This window comes from Protobothrops mucrosquamatus, unplaced genomic scaffold (genome assembly GCF_001527695.2).
Source record: "Protobothrops mucrosquamatus isolate PMUCROS unplaced genomic scaffold, P.Mucros_1.0 scaffold3484, whole genome shotgun sequence".
Taxonomy (NCBI): domain Eukaryota; kingdom Metazoa; phylum Chordata; class Lepidosauria; order Squamata; family Viperidae; genus Protobothrops; species Protobothrops mucrosquamatus.
The window spans coordinates 82,445-95,126 of record NW_015389458.1 but is presented as its reverse complement, the minus strand read 5'-3'; the positions used below and the strand labels follow the sequence as shown (position 1 = coordinate 95,126).

The following is a 12,682-nucleotide window of genomic DNA, read 5'->3' as shown; positions in this document are numbered from 1 at the left end:
GCCTAAGGCGGGATTAGAACTCACCATCTCCTGGTGATTGGCCCAAAGTCACCCAGACAGTTTTCATGCCTAAGGCGAGACTAGAACTCACCGTCGCTTGGTGATTGGCCCCATCACCCAGCTGGCTTTCATGCCTAAGGTGGGACTAGAACTCACCGTCGCCTGGTGATTGGCCCAAAGTCACCCAGCTGGCTTCCATAGCCAAGGCAGGGAATTCTGGGAGTTGAAGTCCAGACAGTAACCAAGGTTGGGAAACCCTGCTATAAACTAGGCAGAATATTTTTTTTTTCACTTCTCTCATCTTGCTGGGGGTCTTCAGGGGTCTTTGGGGAGTGTGACACGGAAGCGGATGTCCTCGGCTGGGCTCGACACAACAACTTCTTGCTGTACCAAATGGGGACCTTCACAGCCTTTCTGGAACTGCTGAACATGGAAGTGGCGTAAGTGACGTTTTGGCAATGGGCTTAAAAGCCTCCCGTCTTTAGATAGACAGACAGACAGACAGACAGACAGACAGACAGACAGACAGACAGCTATAGATATAGATAGATATAGATATAGATATAGATATAGATATAGATATAGATATAGATATAGATATAGATAGACAGACAGAGATAGATAGATAGATAGATAGATAGACAGACAGACAGACAGACAGACAGACAGACAGACAGACAGACAGAGATAGATAGATAGATAGATAGATAGATAGATAGATAGATAGATAGATAGATAGATAGATAGATAGATAGATATGGATGGATGGATGGATGGATGGATGGATAGTTGAATAGATAGATAGATAGATAGATAGATAGATAGATAGATAGATAGATAGATAGATAGATAGATAGATAGATAGATAGATAGATAGATAGATAGATGATAGTTGGATAGATAGTTGGATAGATAGTTGGATAGATAGTTGGGTAGATAGTTGGATAGATAGATAAATAGATATAGATGCTTAATATTTTATTAGCAACATATTGTCTGGGTTTCCAACATTTAACTTACCAATGTGAAATTCCTTTCTCTCTACCTCGTTTTTCTAGCCACTGATAAAAGGTATCCCATGTTCTAAAATAAACTGAGTCTTCTTTCTCTTTCATTTTCGATGTCATCTATCCATTTCTGCACAATCTAAAAAATTTTTAATTAACTCTCCCTCTGTTGGTAAATTTTCATTTTTCAAACATTGAGCGAATACAATTCTCGCTGCAGTTAATACTTGTAAAATTAGATCTATACACACTCTTTCTCATAGTTTCCTACTATTCTGCCTAACAAAAAGAATTCTGGCTTATACCCTATTATGTTTTTTAGTCATTTTCTCTAACCACGTGTGAATTCTTGAACCAGAATCTTTTGGCTTTGGGACACGTCCCCCAAAGATGGTAATAAGTGCCTGGCAGGAGACAAACTTTTTTAAAAAGTATTTTGTAAAAACACCACCGACATCAGCATCTAGTGATTTTTTTTTGCGCCGGCTGATTTTTTGTGAAAGAAAAAGACTCACAACTTCTTCTCTTTTTTTTTGTATAGATTTTATTAGTTTTTATGGGGTTAGGAATAAGGTGGAGTCGGGGTTAGGGTTGGGATTAAGGTTAGGGTTGGGGGTGGGTTTTTTTCCAAGTAACATTCTCAATATTTAGCAAACAGCATAATGTCTGGGTTCATGCGTTTAACAAACAATAATCGAAAATCGTTAATTATCATAAACAATAGGTTCATTAATCACTCAATCTTGCTAACATATATTCAAAATTACATATCACCTTCCTTTCTCTCTAACTCGTTTTTCTAGCCATGGATAGAAATTATCCCGTGTTCCAAAGTACACGGAGTCTTCTTTCTCTTTTATCTTTAAAGTCAATTTATCCATTTCTGCACACTCTCTAGAATTTTCTTAATTAGTACTTCTTCAGCTAAGAGCCACAACTTCTGACTGGTTTTCCCTGCCTTTTGTTACAGCAACACCGAGGCGCGCAGCAGTGCCCTGCGGAAGCCGGCCATCTCTGTGGCGGACAGCACCGAACTCCGGTGAGTTTTTCCGAGCGGCTTATTCTGCGATTCTCCCCTTCACAGGGAGTCCTCGGCTTACGACAGGGAAACCAAAATTTCCGTTGCTGAGCGAAGCAGGGTTTTGCAACAAAAATACAGTTGACTTGCGACCACAGTTGAGGCTAAAATTTCCATTGCTAAGCGAGACATTTGTGAAGGGGGGGGTTTGCCCCGTTTTACGACCTTCTTGCCACGGTCGTTAAGTGGATCACTGCAGTTGTTAAGTTAACCACATGGTTGTTAAGTGAATCTGGCTCCCCCCCCATTGACTTTGCTTGTAGGAAGGTCGCAAAAGGGGATCGCGTGACCCCGGGACGCTGCAACCGTCAGAAGTACAAGTCAGTTTCCAAGCGTCTGGATTTTGACGCTGGAACAGAGGAAAAACGGCCCTTTTTCAGTACCGTTGTAACTTCGAACAGTCACTAAATGAACATCTGTAAATCAAGGACTGTCTACCAGCTGTTGTAGTCATTAAGCAGCCCTTCACACGACCAGACTTGATTTTTTACGACTGTTTTAATGCTGGCCTCTAGCCACTCAAAAGAAACAGTCCCTCTTTTCATTGCTGTTGTGACTTCAAATGGTCGTTAAACAAACCGTTACAAACTGAGGACTAACCGAAGCTTGTTTGGGATTTGCTCCCAGGGTGATTTTGACCGTCATGTACCTGATGGTGGAAAACATCCGGGTGGAAATGGAGACAGATCCTCCGAAGTGGACGGCGTCCCGAGAGATGTTCAGAGCTGAGCTGAGTAGGTGACGGCAACGCACAACACAAATACACACACACACACACACACACACACACACATACACTATGCCTCTGGAGTGCCCAAGGTGGTGTCCATCGATCTCGTCACCGGTCCTTGCTCTGCTTCAGATTCCATTTTTGCTTTTGGTAAAGTTCTTGGAATTTCAAGGAAAAGACAGCTGGTCTGAATCAGAATTAGAAATAGAGCTGGAAGGGACCTCGGAGGTCATCTAGTCCAACCCCCTGCTCAAGCAGGAGACCTTATACCATTTCAGACAAATGGCTGTCCAGTTTCTTGTTAAAAATACTTCAGTGATGGAGCACCCACAGCTTCTGGGGGCAAGTTGTCCCCCCCCCCCCATTTGACTTCTCAAAATCCTTCCGTCAGGTTATCCGATCCACAGCGAAGAACCGTTTGGGCTCTTGCTGTTCACGATGGTGACCAAATTCTGCAGCGAACATTCCCCACACTTCCCCATGAAGAAGGTCCTGCTTCTGCTCTGGAAGGTCCTGGTGGTGAGTGAGTTTCTTCTCCCTCTGCACGGCGGGGGCTTCAGGGGGTGTACCGGAAGGGATCGGGGCCTCTCGGAGCTGACGTTTCACGACCCAGCTAGGGAGCATCATCAGGGCTAGATGAGGAGAAGAGGTTTGGGGAGGAGGAGGAGGAGGAAGAGGAGGAGGAGGAGGAGGAGGAGGAGGACTGTGGAGTCCCTGGTGCTCTCTGAGCTTGGTAGATTCCTTGCAGATGTTTCATGACCCAACTAGGCAACATCATCAGTACTAGATGAAGGGAGGGGTTTGTGGAAGAGGAGGAGGAGGAGGACTGTGGGGTCCTTTCTGAGCTTGATTGGTTTTTTTACAGATGTTTTATGACCCAACTAGGGTTTTACAGATGTTTTATGACCCAACTGGAAGGAAGTGGGGTTTGCTCTCTGTTTATGTACCAAGGACCCCCACAGTTCTTCTCCCTTCCTTCCTTCCCTCCTTCCCTCCTTCCCTCCTTCCTTCCTTCCTTCCTTCCTTCCTTCTCCTTTCCACTCCTTTCTAGCACTGATGCTGTTCCCTAGTTGGGTNGTTGTTAATCCCTTGTGAAATGGTGAAAGTGGCCAGGGCTTGGGTTTAAAGCCAGGGTACGTCTCCAAGGGTCTCCCCTTGCAGCGCCCGGGAATTTGGTGCCGTCAAGACAGTCTTGTCTCTTCCATTCTTTCCCATGGACACAAGGAGGAGACGGGGAGTTCTAGTCCCGCCTTAGGCATGAAAGCTGGCTGGGTGACTTTGGGCCAATCACCAGGAGACGGTGAGTTCTAGTCCCGCCTTAGGCATGAAAGCCGACCGGGTGACTTTGGGCCAATCACCAGGAGACGGGGAGTTCTAGTCCCGCCTTAGGCATGAGAGCCAATTGGGTGACTTTGGGCCAATCACTAGGAGATGGTGAGTTCTAGTCCCGCCTTAGTCACGAAAGCCGGCTGGGTGACTTTGGGCCAATCACCAGGAGACGGGGAGTTCTAGTCCCGCCTGAGGCATGGAAGCAGAGTTGGAAGGGACCTTGGAGGTCTTCTAGTCCAACCCCTTCTACCATTCTGCTGGCACAAGTGGGGCGGGCCAATCTGATTGGAGGGGAGGCGAGATGGTTCCTTCATCCTTTAGACATTGACCGAGCTCCGTCCTTCCCCTTTATTCCGGTTTTCTTGGCCCGTCCCCTTCTTCCCCCAAACCTTGGGGGGTCCTTCTGGGTGAAGCACGCAAGGAGCCCCAGAGCAGAAGACTTTCCCCCCCCACAGAGGACAACGTTGATGCCACGTTCATTCCTTTCTTTGGTTTCTTTGATGCAGCCTCTGATGAAGCAAGACAGCCTAGACATTTACAACGAGAGGGACCCCTTCAAGAACGAGGAGGCCATGGTGGACGAAGAGGACCCCGATGACATCGCAAATGGGCTGGAAGGAGATCTGGACATCTTGGAAAGGGGCAGCGTCCTCCAGGCTGTGCCGCTTCCATGCCCACCTGTGGAGAAGGTCTCCTTCCCAAAGGGCCTTCCGTGGGCCCCCAAAGTCAGGTACGGTGTCCCCCGAGGTCCCCTCGTGGACCTGGTCAACACACGAAGGAGGGTGAGGCGGTGGTGGAGCACTCATATCAGTCCAGGTTGAGTAGAAGACCACCTGGGCAAGGAGAAGGTTGGCTAGACTCCCTGGAAGAGCTGAAGGGCATCTCCCACCCCAAAATGAATTGATGGTGATAAATTCTGCAGGGGCCACTTGACATTTGACAGGTCTGAAATCTCCTTTTTCACTAATGGGGCCTTGACAGGCGGTCTAGATTAGGGTGTCTGAACTTGGCAACATTAGAGAAGAGAATAGAAAATATAGAATATTTTCTCTCTCCCTCCCTCTCTCCTCTCTCTCTCTCTCCCTCCCTCTCTCTCCTCTTCTCCCTCTCTCTCTCTGTCTCCCTCCCTCCTTCCCTCCCTCCCTCCCCCTCTCTCCTCTCCTGTCTCTCTTCTCTCTCCTCTCTCTCTTCTCTCTCTCCTCCCTCTCTCTCTCTTCTCTCTGTCTCCCTCCCTCCTTCCCTCACTCTCTACCTCCCCCTCTCTCCTCTCTTCTCTCTCTCCTCTGTCTCTCTCCTCCCTCTCTATCTCTTCTCTCTGTCTCCCTCCTTCTCTCCCTCTTTCCCTCTCTCCTCTCTTTCTGTCTCTCTCTCCTCCCTCTCTCTCTTCTTTCTCTCCCTCCCTCCCTCCTTCCTTCCCTCTCTACCTCCCCCTCTCTCCTCTCTTCTCTGTCTCCTCCCTCTCTATCTCTTCTCTCTGTCTCTGTCTCCCTCCCTCCTTCCATCCCTCTTTCCCTCCCCCTCTCTCTCCTCTCTCTCTCTTTCTGTCTCTCTCTCTCCTCTCTCTCCTCTTCTCCCTCTCTTCTCTCTCTCTCCTCTCTCTCTTCTCTCTCCCTCCTTCCCTCCCTCCCCCTCTCTCCTCTCTTCTGTCTCTTCTCCCTCCCCCTCTCCTCTTCTCTTCTCTCTTCTCCCTCTCTCCTTCCCCCTCTCCTCTCCTCTCTCTCTCTCTTCTCTCTCCTCTGTCTCTCTCCTCCCTCTCTCTCTCTTCTCTGTCTCTCTGTCTCTCTCTCCTCTCTTTCTCCTCCCCCCCTCTCTCTTCTCTCTCTCCCTCCTTCCCTCCCTCTCTCTTCCAGACAGAAAGACATCGAACACTTCCTGGAGACGAGCAGGAACAAATTCATTGGATTCACTCTTGGGCAGTAAGTAGATGGTGGTGCTGGAGGGACATTTTCATCCTCCCAAGTACAAGCTTTAATGTATGTGTGTCAGGGGTTAAATGCACAAACTGACAGTGTTTGTAACTCGCTCCATTTTCACTGGCTTCTTCCGGTTCCAGATACTGTAATTCCAGCACATTTGTCTAACTCCAAATGGGGGAGGGAATTTTCTGGAGGACTATCCATCCATCCGGGGTGCTCAGACTGCACCCGTTGAGTAGCCCACGCGAAAAGCAGGTGAAATATTTCTGCGTTCCACATGTTCTCCGCTCACTTGGACCGGATGGGTTTTCCCAGAGTCTGTTTGTAAAACTGCAGCCGGATAAACAGCGGAAAGGAAGGATCGGCAGCGGATAATCCGTTCTTCCAAAGGCAGCCGTGCAAAAACGCCGATCTGCACGACATCCGGAACCCGGAAGAAGAAGACCGAATATATTTGCTTCTTAACGTCGTCTCTTTTCCTTCTTCTTCCTTGTTCTTCCTTCCTCTTTTGATTCCCCCTTGTAGAGACACCGATACTTTAGTAGGCTTACCGTGCCCCATCCATGAAAGTGTGAAGACTCTGAAAGAGGTAAGGCGGATATTTTGCAATATAAACCAGTATGGCGGGACTTCAACTCCCAGAATTCCACAGCCAGCAAAGCTGGCTGTGGAATTCTGGGAGTTGAAGTCCACCCATCTGAAAGCGGGCAAGGTTGAGAAACAAGGGCAAGAAACATCTGGCGTTAGCTGTGAATTCTGCTTTTCTCGCGAGGAGATTCTAGGATCTCTGTAGGAGCTCTGCTGCGCGTTTGGGGACATTTTATTTACATTAATTTTATTTCTTTATGGACCATCTTCATTATTTTTATAAACAACTCAAGCTCAGACATACCTCAAGCATTTCTCCTCCTAATTTGCCCCAAACAACGAGTCGGCTTTTGTTTCTAAAGCAGGACTAGAACTCACCGTCTCCTGGTGATTGGCCCAAAGTCACCCAGCTGGCTTTCATGCCCAAGGCGGGACTAGAACTCACCGTCTCCTGCTTTCTAGCCTGCTGCCTTAACCCCCAGGGGTAGGCAACTTTGGCTCTTTTGTGACTCGTGGACTTCAACTCCCAGAATTCCTGAGCCAGCATGAGGGAAACTTTGGCCCCCCATGACTGGTGGACTTCAACTCCCAGAATTCCTCAGCCAGCCATGCTGAGGGGAAAGGGAGAGGTTTCCATTGTGAGCCATGCTGGCTCAGGAATTCTGGGAGTTGAAGTCCAAGAGTCATGAGGGGGCCAAAGTTTCCCTCATGCTGGCTCAGGAATTCTGGGAGTTGAAGTCCACCAGTCATAAAAGAGCCGAGGTTGCCTACCCCTGGGCTAGACCAAACTGGCTCAAACTTTCAAACTGTTTTTTTTTTATATTTTAAAAGTGTTATTAATTTTAAACAATACAAATACAATTATAAACATACATTATATAACTAATTCAATAACTACCATAATTGCTCGTCTGCCACCCCCTTCCCGCGCCCGCCCTCTTCTCCACCTCTCCAACTACCTCCCTTCACATCCCTCCTCTTTCCTTCCCACGAACACGGTTAAAGAGCGCCCGTCCAGCGTCAGCTTGGCAGCACCCCCTCCCCACATCCTCTCTTCCACTACTTACTGTACCTACTTCCCCCCAACCACTCCTCCCCTCTAACACTCCTACCTTCCGGACACGGTTTAGGGGTGCCAGCCGAGCACCTTCTTTATTCTCCGTACAACAATACTCCTAATTTATTCATTTCTACATCTATATAAACTTTCAAACTGTTGAAAGTCGTTGGATTTTTTAACTAAAGTTCCACCGAAATATTTTAATTGTTTTGTGCGATTCCTGTTGTTCCCATCTTCTCCTCAGCACAAATATATCTCGGTGGCCGAAGTGCAGATCAAGAATGAGGAAGAAATGGAAAAATGCCCCATCTCTTTGGTAACTATTTCTACAGGCTGCCCCATGCACCTTTTTCACTTCCCAGTTGTGGGGGCTCCATCCCTGGAGGTTTTGGAGAAGAGGCTGGACAGTCACCTGTCTGGAAGGGTTTTGGCGGGTCTCCTGCCTGAGAAAGGGGTTGGACTAGATGACCTCCAAGGTCCCTTCCAGCTCTGCTCTGATGGTTTCGTGTCCGTTCTCACGCTTCAGGGGGAAGAGGATGTGCAAGAGACGCCATGTGAGGTTCTCTATCAGGCCATGCTCTACAACCTGCCACAGTACATGGTGAGCGCTGGGCCTGTGCCCTATTTTATTTCTTTTTTATTTTATCTTATTTTATTTTGTGAGCCCTAGCAAAACGCAGCACCGTGCATAAAATTGGGAGAAGCCACCTATGAAATGTGCATCCACATCGAAATACACGCCAGAGGCAGGCAGTTATTTTAAAAACACGTAATGCAAGGGATGAATAAAAATTATGAATAAAATTAAGGATCAGTAGTGGCTGGAGTGACTCAACATAATAGAACAGAACAGAATAGAATAGAATAGAATAGAATAGAATAGAATAGAATAGAATAGAATAGAATAGAATAGAATAGAATAGAATGAAAGTAATGGAATGGAAAGAACAGAACAGAATAGAACAGAATAGAATAGAACAGAATAGAATAGAATAGAATAGAATAGAATAGAATAGAATAGAATAGAATAGAATAGAATAGAATAGAATAGAATAGAATAGAATAGAATGAAAGTAATGGAATGGAAAGAACAGAACAGAATAGAACAGAATAGAATAGAATAGAATAGAATAGAATAGAATGAAAGTAATGGAATGGAAAGAACAGAACAGAATAGAACAGAATAGAATAGAATAGAATAGAATCTGGAAGGGACCCTGGAGGTCTTCTAGTCCAGCTCCCTCGCTCAGAAGGCAGTGTACAAAACCTGTTTGATTGGACTGAGCACCTTTCTGTCAGTTTGAATGTTTTGGTAGGTTGTACAGGTTTTCTGTTATTATTGGGGAGTCTCCAAACACTGACCACTTTAAAACTTCTGGACTTCAACTCCCAGAATTCCTCCGCCAGCATAGAATTCTGGGAGTTGAAGTCCAGAAGTCTTAAAAGCGGCCAGGTTCGGAGGTGCCTGTTCCAAAGGCTGGTTTGGGGTTGATCCTCTCCTTCCCTGCTTCAGATTGCTCTGCTTAAGATCCTGCTGGCCGCCGCCCCAACATCAAAAGCCAAGACGGACTCAATCAACATCCTGGCTGACGTCTTACCGGAGGAAATGCCGTAAGTGGAGGACTCCCCAGAAAAGCTACGGAAGCACCCCGATGTGGTGGAGTGCTCCCTTTGACCCCCGGGGAGGAGTTTATGCAGTGGCACGAATCCTGGGAATTGTAGTCCTCTTTGAGAAAGAAGGCATTGTAGTCCTCTTTACAAGGAATTGTAGTCCTTTTTTTACAAGGGCTACAATAGGCTGTCTTCATAAATGATCCAAATGATGGGATAGATGGGGAACTCATCAAATTTGCAGGTGACACCAAGCTGGCAAGAATAGCCAACACTCCAGAACAGGGGTCTTCAAACTTGGCCCTTTGATGACTTGTGGACTTCAACTCCCAGAATTCCTCAGCCAGGCACGTGTGCCTGGCTGAGGAATTCTGGGAGTTGAAGTCCACAAGTCATCAAAGGGCCGAGTTTGAAGATCTCTGTCTTAAATCTAACAAACAAAATGGAGACTGGCTGAGGAATTCTGGGAGTTGAAGTCCACAAGTCATCAAAGGGCCGAGTTTGAAGATCCCTGTCTTAAATCTAACAAACAAAATGGAGACTGGCTGAGGAATTCTGGGAGTTGAAGTCCACAAGTCATCAAAGGGCCGAGTTTGAAGACCCCTGTTTTAAATCTAAGAAACAAAATGGAGGCTGGCTGAGGAATTCTGGGAGTTGAAGTCCACAAGTCATCAAAGGGCCATGTTTGAAGACCCCTGCTCCAGAAGACAGGCTTAAGATACAGAAGGATCTTGACAGACTTGAACACTGGGCGCTATCTAACAAAATGAAATTCAACAGTGGAAAAAGTCAGGTTCTACATTTAGGCAAGAAAAACCAAATGCACAGGTATGGGCTAGGTGGTACCTTGCTCAATAGTAGCAACAGTGAGAGGGATCCCGGAGTCCTAGTGGACAATCACTTAGATATGAGCCAGTCGTGTGTTGCAGCTGCCAAAAAAGCCAACACAGTGCTAGGCTGCATCAACAGAGGGATAGAATCCAGATCAGGTGAAGAGTTAATACCACTTTACAATGCCTTGGTAAGGCCACATTGGAATGCGGCCTCCAGTTTTGGTCACCACAATGTAAAAAAGATGCTGAGACTCTAGAAAGAGTGCAGAGAAGAGCAACCAAGATGATCAGGGGACTGGAGGCTAAAACATATAAGGAACGGTTGCTGGAATTGGGTATGTCTAGTTTAATGAAGAGAAGGACGAGGGGGGACAGGATAGCAGCGTTCCAGTATCTCAGGGGCTGCCCCAAAGAAGAGGGAGTCAAGCTATTCTTCAAAGCACCTGAAGGCCGGACAAGAAGCAATGGATGGAAACTCATCAAGGAGAGAAGCAACCTAGAACTAAGGAGAAACTTCCTGACAGTGAGAAAAATTAAACTGGGGAATAACTTGCCTCCAGAAGTTGTGGGTGTTCCATCACTGGAGGCTTTTAAGAAGAGACTGGACAGCCATTTGTCTGAAATGGTAGAGGGTTTCCTGCCTGAGCGGGGGGTTGGACTAGATGACCTCCAAGTTCCCTTCAACATTATTATCATTATCATTATCATTATTATCATTATTAATTCATCTGTGGAACATGCTGCCTCCAGAGGTGTTGGGTGCTCCATCACTGGAGTGCTTTCAAGAAGAGACCGGACCTCCATTTTTCCAGGATGGGCAAGGATGTCCAACCTTAGCCATTTTTAAGACTTGTGGGGACTTCGACTCCCAGAATTCTAGGGCGGCTGGGGAATCCTGGGTAGTTGAAGTCTGCAAGTCTTATAAAGTGGCCCCGGTTGGACACCCCTAATTTTAATATTCCACCTTTTTTTCTCCTGGGGTTCAGGGTGACTGTCCTCCAGAGCATGAAGCTGGGGATCGACGTGAACCGGCACAAGGAAATCATCGTCAAGAGCATCGCGGCTTCCCTGCTGCTCCTCCTGAAGCATTTCCGGCTGAACCACGTTTACCAGGTGGGACATGGGGGGTCTTTGGGGACCGAGACGGCCCTCCTTCATTTTAATAATAATAATAATAATAATAATAATAATAATAATAATAATAATAATAATAATAATAATAATAATAATAATAATAATAATAATAATAATAAAGTTGGAAGGGACCTTGGAGGTCATCTAGTCCAACCCCCTGCTCAGGCAGGAAACCCTGTACCATTTTGGACAAACGGCTGTCCAGTCTCCTCTTAAAATCTTCCAGTGTTGGAGCATTCACCGCTTCTGGAGGCAGGTAGTTCCACTGGTTAATTGTCCTCACTGTCAGGAAGTTTCTCCTTAGTTCTAGGTTTTATAGCTATTGGATTCGCATCGTGTACAGCTTTTATCGATAGCGGTATCTCCGTATCCCTCCTTAATCGGTGGCGGGAGGCACAAGTACCAAAAAGGACGAGTACCAGACAGATTTTTCCCGTAAGGAATACAGCCAGTCCTCCACTTACGACGGTTCATTTAGCAACCGTTCAAAGTGACATAGGCACGAAAAAAAGGGACTCAGGGCCATTTTTCACACTTAGGACCGTCGCAGGATCCCCGTGGCGACGGGATCGAAATTCAGAGGCTGGGCCACCGGTTCATATTTACGACAGTCGCCGCGTCCCGGGGGAGTCACGTGATCCCCTTTTGCGACCTTCTGACAAGCCAAGTCCATGGGGAAAACCGGATTTGCTTAACGATCGGGTGACTAACTTAAGAGCGGCAGGGATGGATTTGACGAGAAAGGTCGTAAAACAGGGCAAAGCTCACTTAGCAAATCTCTCGCTTAAGGACAGAAATGTGGGGCTCAATTGTTGTAAGTCGAGGTCTGCCTGTACATTTGTTTAATACTCCTCCTCCTCCACCTCTACCACCACCTCCTCTTCCTCCTCCTCCTCCTCCTCCTCCTCCTCCTCCAAACCCCCCCTCCCTTCTAGCACTGATGAGGATCCCTAGTTAGGTCATGAAACGTCTGCAAGAAAACCACCAAGCTCAGAGAACACCAAGGACTCCACAGTCATTGTTCTCCTCCTCCTCCCTTCACACACCCTTCCCTTCTAGCACTGATGATATTCCCTAGTTGGGTCATGAAACATCTGCAACCACCCAGCTCAGAGAGCACCAAGGAGCTCACTGCCCAGTCCTGAGCCACAAAAATTTCTCGTCTTTCAAATTCCTTCTCTCTGTGACACTTTCCCTTTTCTTTTCCTCCAGTTTGAGTATGTTGCCCAGCATCTGGTCTTCGCCAACTGCATTCCGCTCATCCTGAAGTTCTTCAACCAGAACATCATGTCCTACATCACCGCCAAAAACAGGTGCCTGCTGTGTTAACCCTTACCTTCCCATCTGCCTGGAAACCCAAGAAGCCATTTCAAAGCTGCAACTGAAGCGTTCTGTT

At 46.9% G+C, this 12,682-nt stretch overlaps 1 protein-coding gene across 1 annotated transcript in view; it reads left to right on the top strand.

Moving 5' to 3' along the window:
• STRIP2 (striatin interacting protein 2) overlaps positions 1-12,682 on the top strand; it is a 17,682-nt gene that overhangs the window by 1,471 nt on the left and 3,529 nt on the right. The window contains 12 exon segments of the mRNA XM_015827080.1: positions 320-440; positions 1,978-2,046; positions 2,713-2,819; positions 3,207-3,334; positions 4,651-4,874; positions 5,995-6,060; positions 6,586-6,649; positions 7,953-8,024; positions 8,235-8,309; positions 9,222-9,319; positions 11,139-11,265; positions 12,499-12,599. Coding sequence (XP_015682566.1) covers positions 320-440; positions 1,978-2,046; positions 2,713-2,819; positions 3,207-3,334; positions 4,651-4,874; positions 5,995-6,060; positions 6,586-6,649; positions 7,953-8,024; positions 8,235-8,309; positions 9,222-9,319; positions 11,139-11,265; positions 12,499-12,599 — 1,252 coding nt within the window.